Genomic DNA, 18,491 nt, shown 5'->3' with positions numbered 1-18,491 from the left:
CCGCGGTTGTGAAGGGGAACCGCCGCCTGCCTGCCCACCCCCCACCGCGTCCCCGGTACAGCGCCGCAACCTCTGTGAGAGCTGTCCAGTGCTGAACCCGGATGCGGCTGGGCCCGCGGGGCTAGACCCGAGCCTGCCGCACCCAGCGGAGCCCGGACCGAGCTTTTGGGAGCGCTGACGCAGAGCGCTGGAAGGCGAGAAGCAGTGGGCTCCACGCCGGGCATGGACCAGCAGAGACTGGACTCCTACCAGTGGGGAGCTAGCTTCAATGAGCACGTCCTTCATAAGGTAAGATCTCCGGCAGTCCCCTGCCCCCATCCCAACGCTGGGAGAGGGCGCCATCAGCAAGAGTTCTCTCCACTCCCCTGACTTGGCTTTGGGACTTAAAGAGAAACCAGTCCATATCTGTGAGCCTGGGAGCCCCTTCTGTTGGATCCTGTTTGCTGCTCAAAACAGGCTTGCGTAAACACTGGGGGAGGGGCCGACGCCTCAGATTGTCAGGATCTCTGTTCATTTATTTAAGTCACCTGTGTCCCTTTCTCACTCACTTCCTCCTGCCTCAGATCCATTTGAACTCCTGTGTACCCTGAGCACCCTTGCCCGTCCGTGACCCTTCTGGTTGGCTGTTTGTCCTCTCACCCTTCCTTCACAAGCTCCGGCCCTGTTATGTCTGGGAGTTGTGGTCACAGACCTGAATTCCCGGCCAACTTGGGTGCAATCACACATAGAAATGATCTACAGCAGGAATTAGACTCCCTCCTGGCTCCAGAAAGCTGCCCTCCGGCCACAACTTGCTCTTAGCCCACCGGAAAGCATTTGCTTGTTTCAAAGCTGTAACTCATCCCTTGCTTCCCTCATTCAAATTTCTTATGCAACTCAATCCCCAATAATGTAGGTTTCCTCTCAGAGTGATCGCTGGGGAAACATAGCAGCCTCTCTCTAGGCAAGTCTTTTAATCCAAAATCCATCACCTTGAAAGAATCAGAGCCTATATTTGCCACAAGAAGTCATTATTGCCTCATCCTTTTCTCTGCCTTCCTCATTGAGCTTCCTACTTTGCTAATACCAATTTATCTCTTAGTCCCCTGACTAAGGTCCTATACTCGGAGGTTATAGGTCCTACACTCGGAGATTATTTAAATCAAAATATCACTTTAAAAATTTCATGAATGTGGGGCACTGGCTGGCTCAGTCAGGAGAGCATGTGACTCTTGATCTCAAGGTCATGAGTTTGAGCCCTACATTGTGTGTAGAGATTATTTAAGTAAATAAATAAATGTTAAATAAACAAATAATAAAAATTCCATGAATGCAAGCTCTGAAATAATCCAATCCACTCTATTCCCCTGTTACACAGTTTATATTTGAGGAAACTAAAGTCCGGAGAGATAAAGTGACTTGTGCAAGAAAATAAGGTGGTAAATGGCAGAGCTTGTACTAAAAGCCAGGAACCATGACTCCAAGTCTAATACCTTTTTCTCTGTACAAGTGTGGTCCACAGGCCAGCAGCACTGGCCTTACTTGGGAGCTTGTTAAAAATGGGAAATCTCAGGCCCCACCCAAGACCTACTATTTGAATTTGTATTTTAAAACAATCCTTAGGAAATAAATATGCACACTAAAGTTTCAGACGAATGGGCCTGCATCACACTGGCTATTTACTTTTTTTCATGTTTATTTATTCTTGAGAGAAAGAGAGTGTGAGCAAGGGAGGGGCAGAAAGAGAGAGAGAGAGAGAGAGACAGAATCTGAAGCAGGCTCCAGGCTCTGAGCTATCAGCGCAGAGCTTGATACAGTGCTCGAACTCACAAACCACAAAATCATGACCTGAGCGAAAGTCAGACGCTTAACCAACTGAGCCACCCAGGTGCCCCCACACTGGCTATTTCTGACACAAGTGAAGGAAAATCAACTAACAGAAGTGCATCTGTAAATTTAAATAGTCCACGTGACTTCTCCCTCCAGATCCCTGAACCCCTAAACGTATAGAGAAAGAGAGAAATGTATAACAACTACCCCAGCCAGGAAGTTTTAAAACAGTTACAGTCTGAAGTAAACTAGAGTAAAATGTAATTCTTTGAGGTTGTGAATCTAGCCTCAGTAGAATGTGCATTCAAGCAAAGGCACATAATTACAAATCAATTACAATAGCATCCTGGTAATTAGATATATGAGTCTCTCCAAGTTTAAAACATCTTATAAAGATGTAAATACTCATGTTGGTACTTTAAGATTTGGAAGTCAAAGTTGTCAAATTATTGATTAGTGTGACTTTTTCCACCTCAATTACCCACATATGAAATATAGGATGTAACCCACAAGAACTTCACTTCCTTTGGGTTTATTTACCACCGAATTGGGAGAGAGCCTGTTCTGACAACTTCCAATATATTTGAAGACAAATGTCTACTTAGTACTTGTGAATGCTTGGTTTCTTCAGCTTGATTGTGAGCATCTTGACAGCAGAAGCTGCACTCAAACCTTCCGGTAACCGACAGAGTAATGTATGTATAGAAAGTTTCCTTTTCATATAATGCTGATCACCTCCTCCTAATGTGATTTTATTATTGTGAATGATTTTTTAATGTGATCCACCTAAGAACCTTTACGTAGAAGGGCAGGGAATAAACATACTTGTATTATGCTTAAGTTTGCTATATGATAGAGTCCAAGAAATTCTTGTTGATTCATTAGAACATATTGGCCATGGGAAGCAGAGTTCCCCTCCAACATTAGTTGCCAGAAAGAATGATTTTTAAGATCAAGTTTTTATTGAAGTATAACAAACACAAGAAAACCTCAAATCATATGTGTACATCCTGATGCATTATCACAAAGTGAGCACCTCTGTGCAACCACTACCAAGATTAAAAGACAGAACCTTGCCAGCTTCCCAGGAATCCCCCCCACACACCTTTCCACATACTGTCCCTTCGCCTCCCCAGAAGTTACCTTTACAGAAGGGAAAGTATCATTTAATGTTTTGACAGGACTTCCAGATTTTATGTAGGATAGTTTTTAAAACTTGCTAGAGAAGACACATTGCTGTATGGTGGATAGAAACCCCAGGCTTGAAATCAAACAGACCTTGATATGACTTTGAATGACATCTGTGAGCCTCACTTTTCTTATCTATAAAATGGGAATAATAATACCTGGCTTATTGTCTTTTGAAGGAAGATGTTAGATAATATAATGTAAATATGTAGATGAAAATATGTATTTCTCTGGCATGGTGGTTGTTTTTATGGCACATATCTCGGGCTCCAGAGCAACTTCATAGTAAAATAATGAATCTTTGTAAGAAGAACGGCAGTTCTATAAACAGAAACACGCGCACACACACACACACACACACACACACACACACACACATTCTTCATGGGCACAGTCCCATGGGATTAAGCTCACACACCCACCTCACTCACTCATCAAGGCTTCCATGTGAACATCCCAACCCTGATTTTCTAGGTTGAATATTTCCTTTCTCTGGGAGGTGAAGCATGGGGCACAATAAAACCTCTCATTAAAATTCACTTATATGGAAAACATATGCCAAATATCATCAGCCTTGGATGGTACCTACACTTTAGCTAGTCCCAAGAGTTAGAGGGTGACCCAGATGAGCCTGAGTAACTCTTAGAATATTCCTGGAGTGTGGGCTGGAAGCTGGGAACTGCTTGGAAACATTGAGTTCATCCATCACATGCTTGGAGTTTTTAAATAGAGTTGCTATTATTCTCACAAATCTGAATATTTGATGCAACTAAATAATTTAAAACATGTGAACAACCTTGCCTCTCTTTCACTGAGAGACCTCCTAGCCCTCTCGTGCTACCAGTATAGTCTTGAGAGCGGTCAAGAGCAATGGTGAGGCTTGGAAACTCAGGAACAGCCCACGGATTGGATTCTTGCTGTGCCAGGGCCTTAACATGAACTCTAGGAAAATGAAGCACGGAGCTTTGCCCCAGATGCTAGTGAATCAGGACAAAGAGACTCACTTCCTAATTCACCACCACCAGCACTCTGATGCACACCCACATGCTAACCTTGTTCCAGGAGGGGCAACTAATTGCTAAGCCAAAGTCACTCTCCTCTGTAGCATCTCAGAAAGACCATTGACCAAGGGGGAAGAAAGATGTGGAATGTCCATCCATTCATCCAGGGCTTAGTCCTTGTTGGAAAAAAATGGAACTATCAGGGAAATAAGGACAAAACGTCTGTGTCTTACAAGGGATTTCCATTCCCTCTGACTCTGCTCTAACACTTCTAGCTGAGTGAGAAAGCCAAGAGGTCATCTCCAGTACCCCCCTCCTCACTTGTACTTTTCCTTTACATTTCTTGTCTACTGTTCATCCTGTGATTTCCACACCCTTTATCCTTATCCTTCTCTTTTTTTTTCACTTAAACAATGTTTATGGTAAAAGAATCTGATTCCACAGGAAAACCTGTACCCATAGGTGAGGAGATTTTACTTTCAAAATGAGTCCATTGTACCTCAATGAGGTAGTGTCGATGGTGGGAGGGGGAGGGGTTCTTTAAAAAAAAAAAAAAAGTAAAACCAAAGCCAGAGCACTAGCTCCAGCCCTGCCCGATTTCCATCCTCAGCTCAGGAACAAACAAACAAGCCAGTAAAAGTTAACTGTTCCCTGTTAGAATGTTTCCATTTGCCTGTTTTCCTCTCTTGCTGGCTCTGGCCGCTTTCAGATAAATAAATGAAGTGTGTGTTACATCACTGAGGATCTCTGGCGGGTCTGAGACTCCCTTGACCAATTTGTCTGTCCTGCCCAGATCCCAGAGCAGGCAGCTGGCTTGGGGAGTGGTGCTGGCTGGTTCTCTTGGACAACCTCAGCAGGAAATGATGGTGACTCAGTCCAATATCTCAAAGCCATTTTCCAAACTCTTCAGGCCTCCCTCCCCAACTACTCCTCCCTCTAATTTGGGCTTCCTGGTGTCTTTTGTGAGAAAATATCTAGGACTCACCAGTGTTGGTCCACTAACATTTTTTCCTAGAAGCTGTTCTGGGGAGTGGCTTTGACTTCCTTCATTTTGTGGGCAGGAAACCCAGATTTGCTGGAAGTAAACAGCCAGAGGTGAGCACCAGGCTGGGGAACTGTTAAACAGGAAATCTGAAGTGGCTCTAAACGAATCCCAGTGTGCTCCTTGCTTCTGGCCTCCTGTTCTCAGGCAAGAGAAGCAGTCCCTAGAGACGGCAAGTGAGAATGGAGCCCACAGCTCCTTTGCCAACTTGCACAGCATTCAAGTAATGTGCTTCTCCAGTCCGCAGTGGCCCTGGACCTGCCTCCCACCGGCCAACCAGAGGAGGTTTTCTGGGGCCAAGTGAGAGCTCCAAGCCAACAGCCAACAACAGATCTGGAAATCTTAACCCTTAACTAACTGTACCAGTCAAAACCTCCCCAGACCTCACCCTGCTCCTCGAGGTAACAAGGTCCTATGAAAATAATCGTTTAAACAGGCAGAACTCAAGAATCCCCTAACGGATGATTCCTATCTCACTGACCCTGATGCCAAAGTCTGCTCCCTCCCTCCTTATTTGTATTTCTGCTTAGTGGCAGACAGTTTTGATCCATCCACATGAGGGTGCTATTGAATGCTTTGTGTTTCTGAAAATGGGATACTTTTTTAATGTTTATTTATTTTTGAGAGAGAGGAAGGTGGGCAGAGAGAGAGGGAGACAAAATCCAAAGAAGGCTCCAGGCTCTGAGCTGTCACCACAGAGCCTGACTCAGGGCTCGAACCCACAAGCTGCGAGATCATGACCTGAGCGGAAGTCGGACGCTCAACCGACAGCCACCCAGGAGCCCCTGCAAATGGCATACTTTTAAGGGTCTTGAACAACTAGTCCTCCGCCCCTAGCTGCCACCAACACACACACACACACACACACACACACACACACACACACCTCCTTTCACAAGGTATAGGCAGGGCCAGTGATAATGTGTTCTTGGTCTCTATCCCTCCTCTTTTGTTAAGGACCTTTTAAAGGCAAAGCAAACCTTTCCCCTCCCCTTCCTCCTCCTGTCCCCCTCCTCCTCCCTTGCTATTTGAATTTTGCATCCACACCACTCCCAGAAAGTCTGCTTACTATAAAGCAGATCTGCCATGTATCAGAGCAAACCTCCAGGGGACTGTCAGGAACGTAGCACCCTGCTTCTTCCAGCCCCTCCCAGCTTCACACTGAGAAGTCCTCAACCCTCGGAAAAAATGGCATTGCTGGTAAAGACTCAGCCCAGATGAGGCAGAGCCCCCCTCCAGCCCATCAGGAGCCTCGTCCTCTGTAGGGGAGAGTCTTCCCTGAGATTCTTCTCCCTTCTCCTCCCCTTGTCAGGTGTCATTAGGTTGGGAACAGAGAAGTATAAAATCATCTTCTGCACTATCATCTGGAGGGACCCAGTGAGACTAATAATTGTTAATCATAGATGATAAAAATTAACGCATGATTCATCTGTGGAGCATTTTATAGTTTACAAAATACTTTAACATATGCTGTGAGACTTAATACTTACCACATGCTTTTTCCAGGAAGGGTTATTATTAATTCCATATTATAAGTAGGGAAATGGAGGTGAAACGGAAAAAAATAAAGTCACTGCTCAAGGTCACAGTTGGTAGGAATTGTAGAAATTTAAATAACAGCAGACCCTTTATAAAGCAATGTGCCAGGCACTGTTCTAAGGACCTTACATCATTCAATCCTACAGCAACCCCATTTTAATCTCATCTTAAATTTATTTTTAAATTTATTTATTTTTGAGAGATAGAGTGAGACAGAGCACAGGCAACGGAGGGGCAGAGAAAGAAGGAGACACAGAATCCAAAGCAGACTCCAGGCTCTGAGCTGTCAGCACAGAGACCGATGCAGGGCTCAAACCCAGGAACCTGATTGTGACCTGAGCCGAAGTTGGATGCTCAACCGACTGAGCCACCCAGGCACCCCTCATTTTAATCCCATTTTATAGATGAAGAAACAATGGGGAGCCTGGGTGGCTCAGTCGCTTAAGTGTCCGACGTCGGCTCAGGTCACGATCTCACGGTTTGTGGGTTCGAGCCCCGCGTCGGGCTCTGTGCTGAGAGCTCAGAGCCTGGAGCCTGCTTTGGAATCAGTGCCTCCCTCTCTCTCTGCCCCTCCCCCACTTACACGTGTGCATACGCACTCTCTCAAAAAATAAACATTAAATAAATAAATAAATAAATAAATAAGAGTAAACAAGGCAGAAAGACAACAAGAAACTTACCTGAGGTCACCCAGCTAATAAGTGGCAGAGCCCAGATTCAAACCTTAGACAGCTGGACATGCAGTGGGATAGGGTCAGGAGAGGGCAAAGAGCTGTGCTGAGGGGGTCACAGAGTGTCCTCATGTAGGGTGTTGGCAGCGGTCCAGTGTGTAGCCCCCAGCTCTGTAGGGTCAGAGCCCACTTTTGCTCACTCACTCAAGAGTGGATCCATCTCTCCAGGCAGGCTCGTCAAGACTCATGTATTGTTCTAGATGCCAAGCCACATTATCTCAGGGGATTGTTTGCTAAGCATGAAATCCAGAAAAAAAGGAGACTTGGAGGGTTCAGATGTTTAACGAAATCAGGCTGATATGGTTTGATGGCTGGTGACGCTATGAACACAGCTTGAACGTGCAACTCCTGTGGCCCCTTCTTCCTCAGGTCCTCTCTACTCTGACACCTGCCTCCCTGGCTGTATTTATTCCTGGTATGGGGGGAAGGGGCATGCTGTTCTCTCCAGACCTCGTTCCCTGCACTCCTTTAGGAACTACTTGCCTTTGAGTTTGAGAATGCCCAGGACTCGACCTGACTGGGGGCAAAGGGGTAGGGATGCTCCCTCTTCCAGAGGCCCCATCAGACACACCAACAGTTGTCATCTTATATCTTTGCCTCCATCTTTCTCAGTGCCCTTGTCAGGACCTTAGGGATTTGGGCTTCAAGGGAGAGGACATGAAAGAAGAAAAAGGTGATTGGGGCCATTTCTCCATAGCCTACCACTGCCCCATCCCACATGCCCCCCATTGAAACCGGACGTCACTGTTGAGAATCTTGAGAATGAATTCAACAAACTTCTGCTGGGTATCATGTGTTCCTGAGCACCCAGGAACAAGGCCCATTCCCAACCCCCAAGGAACTGAGTGTGGCAGATGGGGCGGGTCAATGGGCTGGCACAGAGATGATTCAGGCCCCATCTGACCTTTGCCCAATATGACACATGGACTTCAGTGTCTATGAAGACTTTTTAAAGGTCATGGACTCTTTGTTCTCGCGTGGTGGGAAGTCGGCCCGTGGGTCAAATGCTTGCAGCTCTCTCAGACTACCAAGTACTGAGTCCCGGCTCAGGGGCTGATCTGAAGGGCTATAAATTTCAAAGCTCCAGGAGGGGGCCCCAAAGATAGGAATCCCTTCCAGTCCATGTCCAAGACAGGGAGGGGTTCCCCAGTGTACCTCTGAGAAGTGCCTGGAGTAAAGATCTATGGCCCAAGCTTGGCAGAGTCAGAGGAGTAGCAGCAGAGTTGGCACCCCCTCCCTAAACATTGCCAAACATCTGAGCCAATAAACATCCAGTCAAACTCAAAAATGCCAGAGCTCTGACCGACCCCTGGGGATGACAGGTTGGTCCATGAAGGGAGTCTTGGGACAGACAGAGGCAAGGGGTCAGGTAAGCTCTGCAGTCATGCCCTCAGAGACCCTCACTCCCGCATACCTGAGGAGCAGGGTCTCTTCCAGACATCACAGTGCAGCACCACAAACACAAAGAAGGCCACACAGAGTAACCCCTGACCACCACCTGCTTGTCTGGCCCACTCGCTGCCCTGTCCACCCCCTGCCCTGTTCACCACCTGCCTGCTCACGGATTTGCTTAGAGCAGGAGGCAGCTCATTAGCTAAAGAAGAGAATGGGGCTTGGGGTATCAAAAAAAAAAACTAGGTTTTGTCCTGGCTATGCCACTCACCAATTGTACTTCCTTGGTCATTCCATTCAAATAGCCTTTTACAGTTTGCAAAACACCTGCAGATAAGTTATCTCATCTGATTTCCACAGCCCTGAGCATAAGCCACCCAGGTTTCATTGTTGTCTGTAAACAGAGAACTCTTGTGGTCAGGATCATTTTGATGGACAGTGACAAAACCCAAGTCAAACCACCTTAAACAAGAAAAGAAAATTCATTGGTTTGTGTAAGTGCGAAGCCTGGCGATGCTGTTTAGTTGGATCCAGGGACTCAGACAACAGCATCTGTCTCTATCAACATTCTACCCTCTAACTTAGCTTTATTCACAGGTAGGTTTCTTGTGGGGTCACATGACTGTCAGCAGGTGCAGGTCACATCCTCACAGCTACTAGTTTCCAATGAAGTCCTATATCTAATGCTCATTGGACTGAAATGGGTCACATGGAGGAGTCGGTCCCATCCAAGGCCTATTGACCACGAGTGGAAGAGAGTGGTTTCCAAGGAAAATGGGGGTGTGTTAGCTATAGACTAGTCATGAAAAAGCAACTTAGGACTCCATGGTAATCCTGGGGAAGGCTGGGTCCCAATATTTTCAAATCTTTAATGAAAAGTGACTGAAAAAGAACTGAGCTGAACTTGTCACTCTCCCCATGAAACTGGACTGTGTCCCATACATGGTGTCATTTAAGACTGGATACCCAGACTTAGGTTATTAACAATCAAACTTAGGTAATGAACTGATGTCACCCTATAAACCAATTGGCTTACTGGGTCTGTGGAGCCAGACCTCACCCTATGAGTGGGCGTAGGCTGCCCTGTAGAGGAAACAGATGACCCAACTTTCAACCACCCCAGGAGGAGGTCGATACAGGGACAGCAGATGAGGAGACAGGAGGCAAGCCTCAGGTTAGAATGAGGGGAAGTTCTTCCTCCTGGTTTTGGGACCAGGGTCAGTTGGTGTGAAGACGCCTGAATTTTTCCAGTGGGAGTAAGGCAAGAGTAGTCTATGGTCACGTGGAAGCAGTTGAGAAGTGATATGGAAGCCTCCCAAACAAGGCCAGCTTTGTGGGTGTGCCACCTGGACAGTCACTTGGGGCTCCACATTTGGAAGGGCCCTGTGATTAGTTTAATACCCTGCTGTCACTATCTTGAGATCATCTCAATATGTTTGTACAAGGAGTCCCGTATTTTCATTTTGTGCTGGACCCCAGATTATGTAAATTACCGCTGTCAAGTAAGAACCCCTGGAGGGTCTGAACCCTGGTCTGTGCAGTAGTTCTGAGCTATTGACTTGGGTGCATCCTCTTCTCTTGGTCTCACTGCATGACTGGTTTCTGATGAGCCATGAAGAGCCAGAGAAGGGTTATCTCATGCTCTGGGCAGAATAGCAAAGGGGTGATCAGTACTCCCCCAAAGGCTGTCACTGTGTCACCAGTGACATTCACTGGCGAGGAATGGTGGTACCCAGGTCCAGAGCAATCTGCAAGAGTAACGGGCAGCAGGAAGCATGGTGTGGAAGGCAGATCAGAACACCCAAAAGTGGACAGGCAAGGTTCCAGCCTTGGGAACACTGGGGTAGGTGGCTTCCCCACATAGGTCTGGGGAAGAAGTAAATGAGACTTGTGTTTGTGACTTGAGCACTGGGTTGGATAGTCAACTTCTATTGGTGGCTATTGGTTAACTGCATGAGCCATTATTATTAACACATGTCTAATTACAAAATTTGAGAAATGCAAAACAAAGAAAAAATTATCTGTGATGCCACTGTTTCAAAACATGTACCTTATATTAAAATGGAATTGCTCTCTAAAGTATATATATACGATTGACCTTTGAACAATGCAGGTTTGAACTGCACAGGTGCATTAACATGCAGATTTTTTTTCAATAAATACCATATAGTCCACTATGGCATTTCTCTTCCTTATGATTTTCCTTTTTTAAAAAAATGTTTTAACATTTATTAATTTTTAAGAGACAGAGAGAGCAGAGCATGAGTGGGGGAGGGGCAGAAAGAGAGGGAGACACAGAGTCTGAAGTGGGCTTCGGCTCTGAGCTGTCAGCACAGAGCCCAACACAAGACTCGAACTCACGAACCGTGAGATCATGACCAGAGCCAAAGTCGGACACTTAACCAACTGAGCCACCAAGACACCCCTCTTCCTTATGATTTTCTTAATAACATTTTCTTTTCTCTGACTTATTTATTGAAAGAATACAGTATGTAATACATATAACATAAAAAATAAGTGTTAATCAGCTGTGCTATCAGTAAGGCTTCCAGTCAACAGTAGACTAAGTAGTTAAGCTTTGGGGGAGTCAAAGTTATATGCAGATTTTCAATTGCACAGGAGTCAGCACTCCTAACACCCCCCCTCCCACTGTTGTTCAGGGCGTTGTTCATTTCACCCTCATTAGTTTTAATGCTTACATAGTATTCCATTGTATGAACACATGAAAATCTTTTGTTAATTCTGAAATGTTGAAGCTTATCAAAAGGTACAGAGAATATCATAACAAAAAGGAAATGCCCATGTATCACCATTCATATTTACTAGATGCTAATATTTGGGGGGCGTCTGGGTGGCTCAATTGGTTAAGCATCTGGCTCTTGATTTCTGCTCAGGTCATGATCTTGTGTTTCATGAGATTGAGCCCCATGCTGGGCTCTGCACTGGTAGCATGGAGCCTGCTTGGGATTCTCTCTCTCTCTCTCTCTCTCTCTCTCTCTCTCTCCCCTCCTTCCCCACTCGTGCTCTCTCTCTATCTCAAAATAAATACATAAACATTTAAATAAATAAATGCTAACATTTTGCTGTAATAAAGCATTGAAGGAGACTTCTGTGGGTCATGTGGGTGCTAGCCCCGTGAGACTTCTCAGAGATAGCTGGGATCTGCTGGAGGGATATTGGTGGGGACCCAAGGTCCCACAGTGGGAACCAGAAGGTTACTTTGGTTACTTTGGTTACTTTGAAATCACAGGACATAGGCTGTGGCACTTTGGTTAAACTCCGTTAGGCAGAGGAGTCATTGGACCCTGAGAGACATTTCATGATTGTCCAAGGCCACTCAGCAAGTAAAAGACAGAACCCCATCCCCAGGGTGTCTAACCCCAGACCTTGAATTCTTCCCCATTAGCATGCTGGCATGGCCCTCCCTGGACCCCTGGGATTCTCAGGGAAAGGAAGGCTTGAACTGGTAGCTTCCCCTTCTGATGCTGACTTCCTGCCATCCTAGTGCAGCCCTGGTAACAATTTCAGCCTGGCCCAGGACAAACACTAAAGCAGAGTCAATGCCAGTGGGGGACATTCATTCGCAATGCAGATTCAAGACTCTGCCTCCAGACCTGCCCAGATGCTATTGGAAAGTAGGCCTACTGCAGTGAATAACCATTAACTGGGTCTCAAGGGCAAAGGAGCCAAGCAACTTTACCCCCTAGGGATTTGCCTCCACCAAATCCAACTGCAGGATAGCAACCCCAGGAAAGCAAGCCTAGACTTACACCAACACCACTCCGGGGAAGCCTCTCCTTCACTTTACCTCCTGTTTCTCCTTCTTCTGTTCTCAGGTCTCACTGTGTTTTAAGATAAAACACTTTACCTCTCCACCCATTCTACTTTGACTTGCCAGGAGTTGGTGGGAGATCACGAGGTCTTTGGGGTTTAGTCCTTCTGCTTTTCTGGCTCATTATTAATCTTGCAAAGGCTGTGTGAAATTTTGAAATGAAGTCATCATCTGAACTTTTGCAACTCTTTCCAATGACCAGTGGGCTGGCACTGGGCACCATGGCTGAGACCAGCGGTTGAGACATTTGCCTCTTTGTCACAGAAACCCTCACTACCCTTGACAGAGGGCAGCATCCTACGTGGGAATGCCAGAAGGAAATTCTATGTGGCTGCTGTCAGAATGGCAAACCAATTGCCAGATTCTTAAATAACATAAAGGCACAAGTGGGCATTGGTTTTATTGGGGGAGAAAAATAATGTTAAAATAAGAAGAGTGGCATCAATTTGTCAGTTTAGTACAGAATACTACATAATGCAGACCAACTCACCTGACCACCTTGCTAATTAACATAAAGCAATGAGAGCGGGTCAAGGGCTGTGTGGGACCCCTAAGCTACCTAATGCTTAGGACTAAGGTAAGGTATGTTTGCTTCCCTCCTTGGAAGGAAAAAAAGAAGCCAAATAATGAGCGACCATTTCTTCAGTAGGGGGGGAGGGCGGGTACATGGGTGTTTGTTTCATTATCCTTTATAACACATACACACATTATATAGACTCATCAAATACTTTATAACTTAAAATGAAGCAATAAGCTAGTAAAAAACAGAATTGAGGACATCTGGCTTTGTATCACAGAAGACAGGAAGGTGATGGAGAGGGATGTGGGAGAAACCCCCCAGGATGGAATTTTTATTCTGGAACCTGTAGTAAACACCTCCTCTCTACTGAAGTAGATATTCTATGACACAAAGGTTTAGAATGTCTCTTCTCTATTCGTGACCCTTAGGAGCAAAGTCTTAACCTCCTCCTTAATTCTGAACTTGTCCCTTAGTGATTCCTTCAGCAGGTGAGCATCAATCACCCTTTCTTGTTGCAAGAACCACACGCCCTCAAGACAGGGCCATGTGAGTTTGTGGTCACAGTGGGCTGCTTTGGGAAAGGGGTTGTGCTGAGCAGGCAGAATTGGACTGAGTCAAGGGGCCCTCTTCCCAACGGATGGAGGGCCATGGGGCCCTCATAAACAACAACCTTAGCATCCAGATGAGTAGGATTACTAGGGGGTTGGGGGGAACCCTAGGCCACAACCCCTGGAATGCAGCAGAGAGAGTTCATGTCCAGAGAACATGTCCAGTGTGAATAAGATCAGTGTCTGCCAGCCCTTAGCCCACATGTGAGCACCATCCTGGACAAAGTATCAGTCAATTTGTAGGCAATTACACACATCATATTGGCAGAAAGCTATCAATTGTCCTTTCTTGGGAAACCTTCCTACTATTCTGGCTTGGGGGTGCTCAAATGTCCATTCTTTTATGAAATTAGGATCATAACCATTTAGTAGAAACTTTCTTCACCAAACCCTCTCTTAACCAAAGATTAGGTTAACCGTAGATTAGATTAGCCAAAACCCTTCAATCTCATGGTCAATCATACACATTGGTTATAATTATGTCAGCTAATTAATCCATGTATAAACTAATCAACTAAAAGTGTAAACAGAAAAGATATTGACCAGTGAAATGAGTGTGAGCAAAAAAACAAAACAAAAAACCCCAGCTATTTCTAAAAAAATAACAGATTGAATGCTTTGGAAAGACTCAATAGAAGCATGTCATTAAAAAAAAATGCCACCAAATTCAGAATGAGTGAGAAAATTATAAAATATTGGGAGGAAAACCATAAAAACAAAGAAAGGTTTCGCAATCCGATTGCTTCATAAGTGTCTACAATGTCTTGCTCCATGTCCGAGAAACTGGAACAAGGGCTCCAGGACAGTACAACGTGGGCAGAAACACATTGTGCAGAAACAGCAATGAACCCTTCTTTCAAGAGACCCGCAAGTAAACAAAGAAAAAGCTTAGGTCTACATCAGAACACTAGTAAATTACTACACATTTCGATATCTTGAGTAGAAAAGAAGTCCCTTAAAGGAAGCATATATTTCTTTACAATTCCCTCACTTAACCAACAGTTTCAACAATCCGATCAATTACCAATTCCATTTACATTGGAAAAGACTGTACCTACTTGGTAAAATAAAAGGCTGACCACAATAATAGTCCCTCCTAATCTAAAAAAAAAAATTATTGGTGCATGATATCAACTTATTCCAGCAGTCTGGCCTTTCCAAGGCTAAGTGGCTATGAACTCTACTTTCAAGGTGTCATGCAAAGGTAAGCTTCAGCGTCACTTCAATCCAACACTTACCCTAATCATGTATTTTGGGGTTTGGGGTTTTTTTTAAATGTTTATTTATTTTTGAGAGAGAGAGACAGAGCACAAGCAGGGGAGGGGCAGAGAGAGAGGGAGACACAGAATCCAAAGCAGGCTCCAGGCTCTGAGCTGTCAGCACAAAGCCTGATGCGGTACTCGGACCCACGAACCGTGAGATTATGACCCGAGCCGAAGTCGAACGCTTAATCAACAGGGAACGCTTAATCAACAGAGCCCCCCAGGCACCCTCCCCCAATCATGTATTTTGAAAGTTACCAGCCCCGTATATTTTTCTCTCTCAATCGACTCTCAAAAAGGCTGCGTCTCCTGAAAGCCAGTAATATGCATACAGTTCTCAAAAGGAGGTTGTCCAAACCCTATAATTTGTGGCATCTTTAAACATTAATAATTCAAAAACCAAAAGAGGGAAACCCCAGCAACTTTAGAACATGCTATAAATAATTAGGCACTCAGTCAAAGCCGAGTGGTTAAATATCTTGGAATCTGTCTTAACAGAATGTGCTTTTCTGGAAACCATACAGCAAAAATGGCAAATGTCACTCTCACTCAAACCAGAGGAACTATATCTGAACTTCTTCGCTCTTGCAGTAAAGGCGCTAGTCCGACACCCAAAATCTGCCTTAACAAATTCTTTAAGGAGCAGCCGGATATGGCTGAGACAATACCAGGATACCAATCTATAAACATTATGAAACGGTTTCCTTTCAAACCTCTTACATGTGTTTGCTTCCCCTCTCCCCCCACCACCCCAAGTACTTCCCCCAAGCACTCTCTAAACGTCAGCTCAAGCTTGAACAAATTGGGCTGCAGGCAGGGCAGATCCCTGCAGTCATGACCCAAACCCCAAGACCCCGAATGTTTCCCATGAGGACCACCAGTCAGCTGCAGAATGTAGATTGGACAGGACAGCTTTCCCAGATGTCATGAGCTAGCCAACCCCATCTCTCAGGACACGAGAAGGTCCCTTTTCAGACAGCCACCAACCCAGATGGCTGGAATTTCAGATTAAAACATTATCTCCAGCAATATATCTGACAGACACCTTTTCAGAAGCTTGAATAAGGCAATTAAAAGTGATCAGAGTGGATCTGTCTTTCTAAGTGGATTTACCTTTCCTCAGTTCAGCTAGGCTGCCAGAACTTTCCATCTCCAGCCCATATCTACCGTCAAGATGAAGGCAGAAGCAACCAGATTCCTCCAACCAAATCAAACTGAGCTGAATTCTAAACTTCCCTGGGTTTCTAGATTTGTGTCAGAAGTGCCAGCACACTAATTGGTGTCTGTGATAGATTACCAGAAAAGATGAGTGCCTCACTATCCAGAATAACCATGTACTTATAAGTTCTGTGAGGTGCTGACCGCCTAAAAACTCAGCAATAAAGCCACGTTATGCACAATCGCTAAAATGCACTGGCCCAAGGCTCTCTGTTATTCTTATACTTCGACTCACTCTGGTTTTGCTCTGCTTTGAGCTCTTCCACTTAAAAATCCCTCTGTAGGCACTTCCTGCTCTGTAAATCTCAATATTGGCTGGGTCAGAGGCACCTGGGTGGCTTAGTGGGTTAAGTGTCCAACTTTGCCTCAGGTCATGATCTCGCAGTTCATGAGTTCGAGACCCACGTCGGGCTCTGTGCTGACAACTCAGAGCCTAGAGCCTGCTTCGGATTCTGTGTCTCCCTCTCTCTCTCTGCCCCTCCCCTACTTGCACTGTCTCTGAATTAATTAATTAATTAAAGTAGGCTGGGTCAAAAACAGTCTCACTAACCCAACAAGCTTCAATGACCAGTCCAGTAATATTTAAGTTTGCCCAAGCTCTGCAAATCTCCAGGATGGAACAGTTCTTGAGGTTCTAAGGAATCAATCATCTTTCAGGAAGTGGGAACAGGAGCAGAAAGCCACACATGCTGGGATGGGCATCCACCAAGTCTACCTCCCCCCACACCGCCTGGGGTGTCTGTGGTTGTGGGAAGTCAGGCAACCCCAGGTCATTAATAGCAGCCCCTAAACACTTCTATGGCCCCTGTACCTGTGGGGGCAACTGCCTGTAACCCCAGGCATAGCTCATCATTTCTTCCCAAGCTGTGACTCCTCTCCCTGATGCTTCATCCCAGCCTCCACCAAAAGAGACCTAAGTGAAGTAATAGACCTTTGTCCTGGAGTCAGGAGGAATCATAGGGAATCCTCTTTCCCCTGGCTTCAGGAGGATGAAAGAAATCTCTCCACTTCATGATTCTGGGAGTTTGATCCTGAAATTCCTTGGGCTGCCCAGGTGGCCCTTCCTAGAATGACAGATACTTGCGTCCCTGCTCCTGAAAGCTTGCCCTGTGTTCCCACATCTGGACCATCACATTATTTATTCGTTCAAGGCAACATAAAAACATTCAAGAACCCGCCATGTAGGAGACCTGCTATGCACAGGGGATACAGCAGTAAATGAGACAAAACCCTCACCTCAGGCAGCCTAGAGCCTAGCTGAGAGGGAGAAACAATAAACCCACGTGCCAATAATGAATTTCATAAAGCAGTACCCACTATGAAGGAGGTAAAACAGGGCAATGGGGAGATATTAAGGGTGGTGGCAGGGACTACTGCCATTAGGGTGGTCAGAGAAGGCTGCTCTGGGAGGGGACAATGTGAGCTAAGATGTGATGGTACAAAGAAGCTAACTAGTCTGGGGTGCCTTGGTGGCTCACTCGGTTAAGCGTCCAACTCTTGATTTTGGTTCAGGTCATGATCTCGTGGCTCGTGGGATCAAGACCCAGCACAGAGCCTGGTTGGGATTCTCTCTCTCTCCATCTCTCTCTCTTTACCCCTCTCCCCCCCCCCAGCCCCACACGAGTGTGCTCTTTCTCTCTCTCTGTCTCAACATAAATAAACATTTAAAAAAAGAAGAAGCTAACTAGTCACACATCTGTGGGAAGAACATTCCAGAAAGAAGATACACAGCAATTGTCAATGCCCTGAGAAAACAGCAAGCTTCATCTTGTCAGAAGGACAGTGGCTGGAGCTGGGGTCATAGAGGCAGACAGGGACCCATGTATCCCCTGGACCTCCTGGGCTGCAGAAGAAGCCACCAGAAGGTAATAAGCAGTGAGTGACCACATCTGTGCTTTAAAAAGATCCCTCTGGGGCACCTGGGTGGCTCAGTCAGTTAAGCATTCAACTTTGGTTCAGGTCATGATCTCATGGTTCATGAGTTTGAGCCCCGCATCAGGCTCTGTCCTGACAGTGCAGAGTCTGATTCAGATCCTCTGTTTCCCTCTCTCTCTCCCCCTCCCCAGCTCACACTCTCTCTCAAAAATAAATAAGCATTGGAGTGCCTGGGTGGCTCAGTCAGTGAGACATCGACTTTGGCTCAGGTCATAATCTCTTGACTCATGGGTTCAAGCCCGCATTGGGTTCTGTGCTGACTGCCCAGAGCCTGGAGCCTGCTTTGGATTTCGTGTCTTCCTCCCTCTCTGCCCCTCCCCTGCTTGTGCTCTTTCTCTGTCTCTCAAAAATAAATAAACATCAAAAAAAGTTTAATAAATAAGCATTAAAATTTTTTTAAAAAATAAATGAGCT

The 18,491-nt window shown here is 45.7% G+C and overlaps 1 protein-coding gene across 2 annotated transcripts in view; it reads left to right on the top strand.

Annotated features, from left to right (window-relative positions):
• The first annotated feature begins 93 nt into the window (after positions 1-93).
• RAB37 (RAB37, member RAS oncogene family) overlaps positions 94-18,491 on the top strand; it is a 55,137-nt gene continuing 36,739 nt past the window's right edge. For both annotated transcript variants that reach the window (XM_053893056.1, XM_019466321.2), the window contains exon 1: positions 94-288. In XM_053893056.1, the coding sequence (XP_053749031.1) occupies positions 223-288 (66 nt within the window). In that variant the 5' untranslated portion in view covers positions 94-222. The remainder of the gene's footprint in view (positions 289-18,491) is intronic.

The sequence above is a fragment of the Panthera pardus genome, unplaced genomic scaffold (genome assembly GCF_024362965.1).
Source record: "Panthera pardus isolate Hobbes unplaced genomic scaffold, ASM2436296v1 HiC_scaffold_3, whole genome shotgun sequence".
NCBI classification, from domain to species: Eukaryota; Metazoa; Chordata; class Mammalia; order Carnivora; family Felidae; genus Panthera; species Panthera pardus.
The sequence above is the reverse complement of the archived record's forward strand: the minus strand, read 5'-3'. Positions and strand labels throughout refer to the sequence as shown.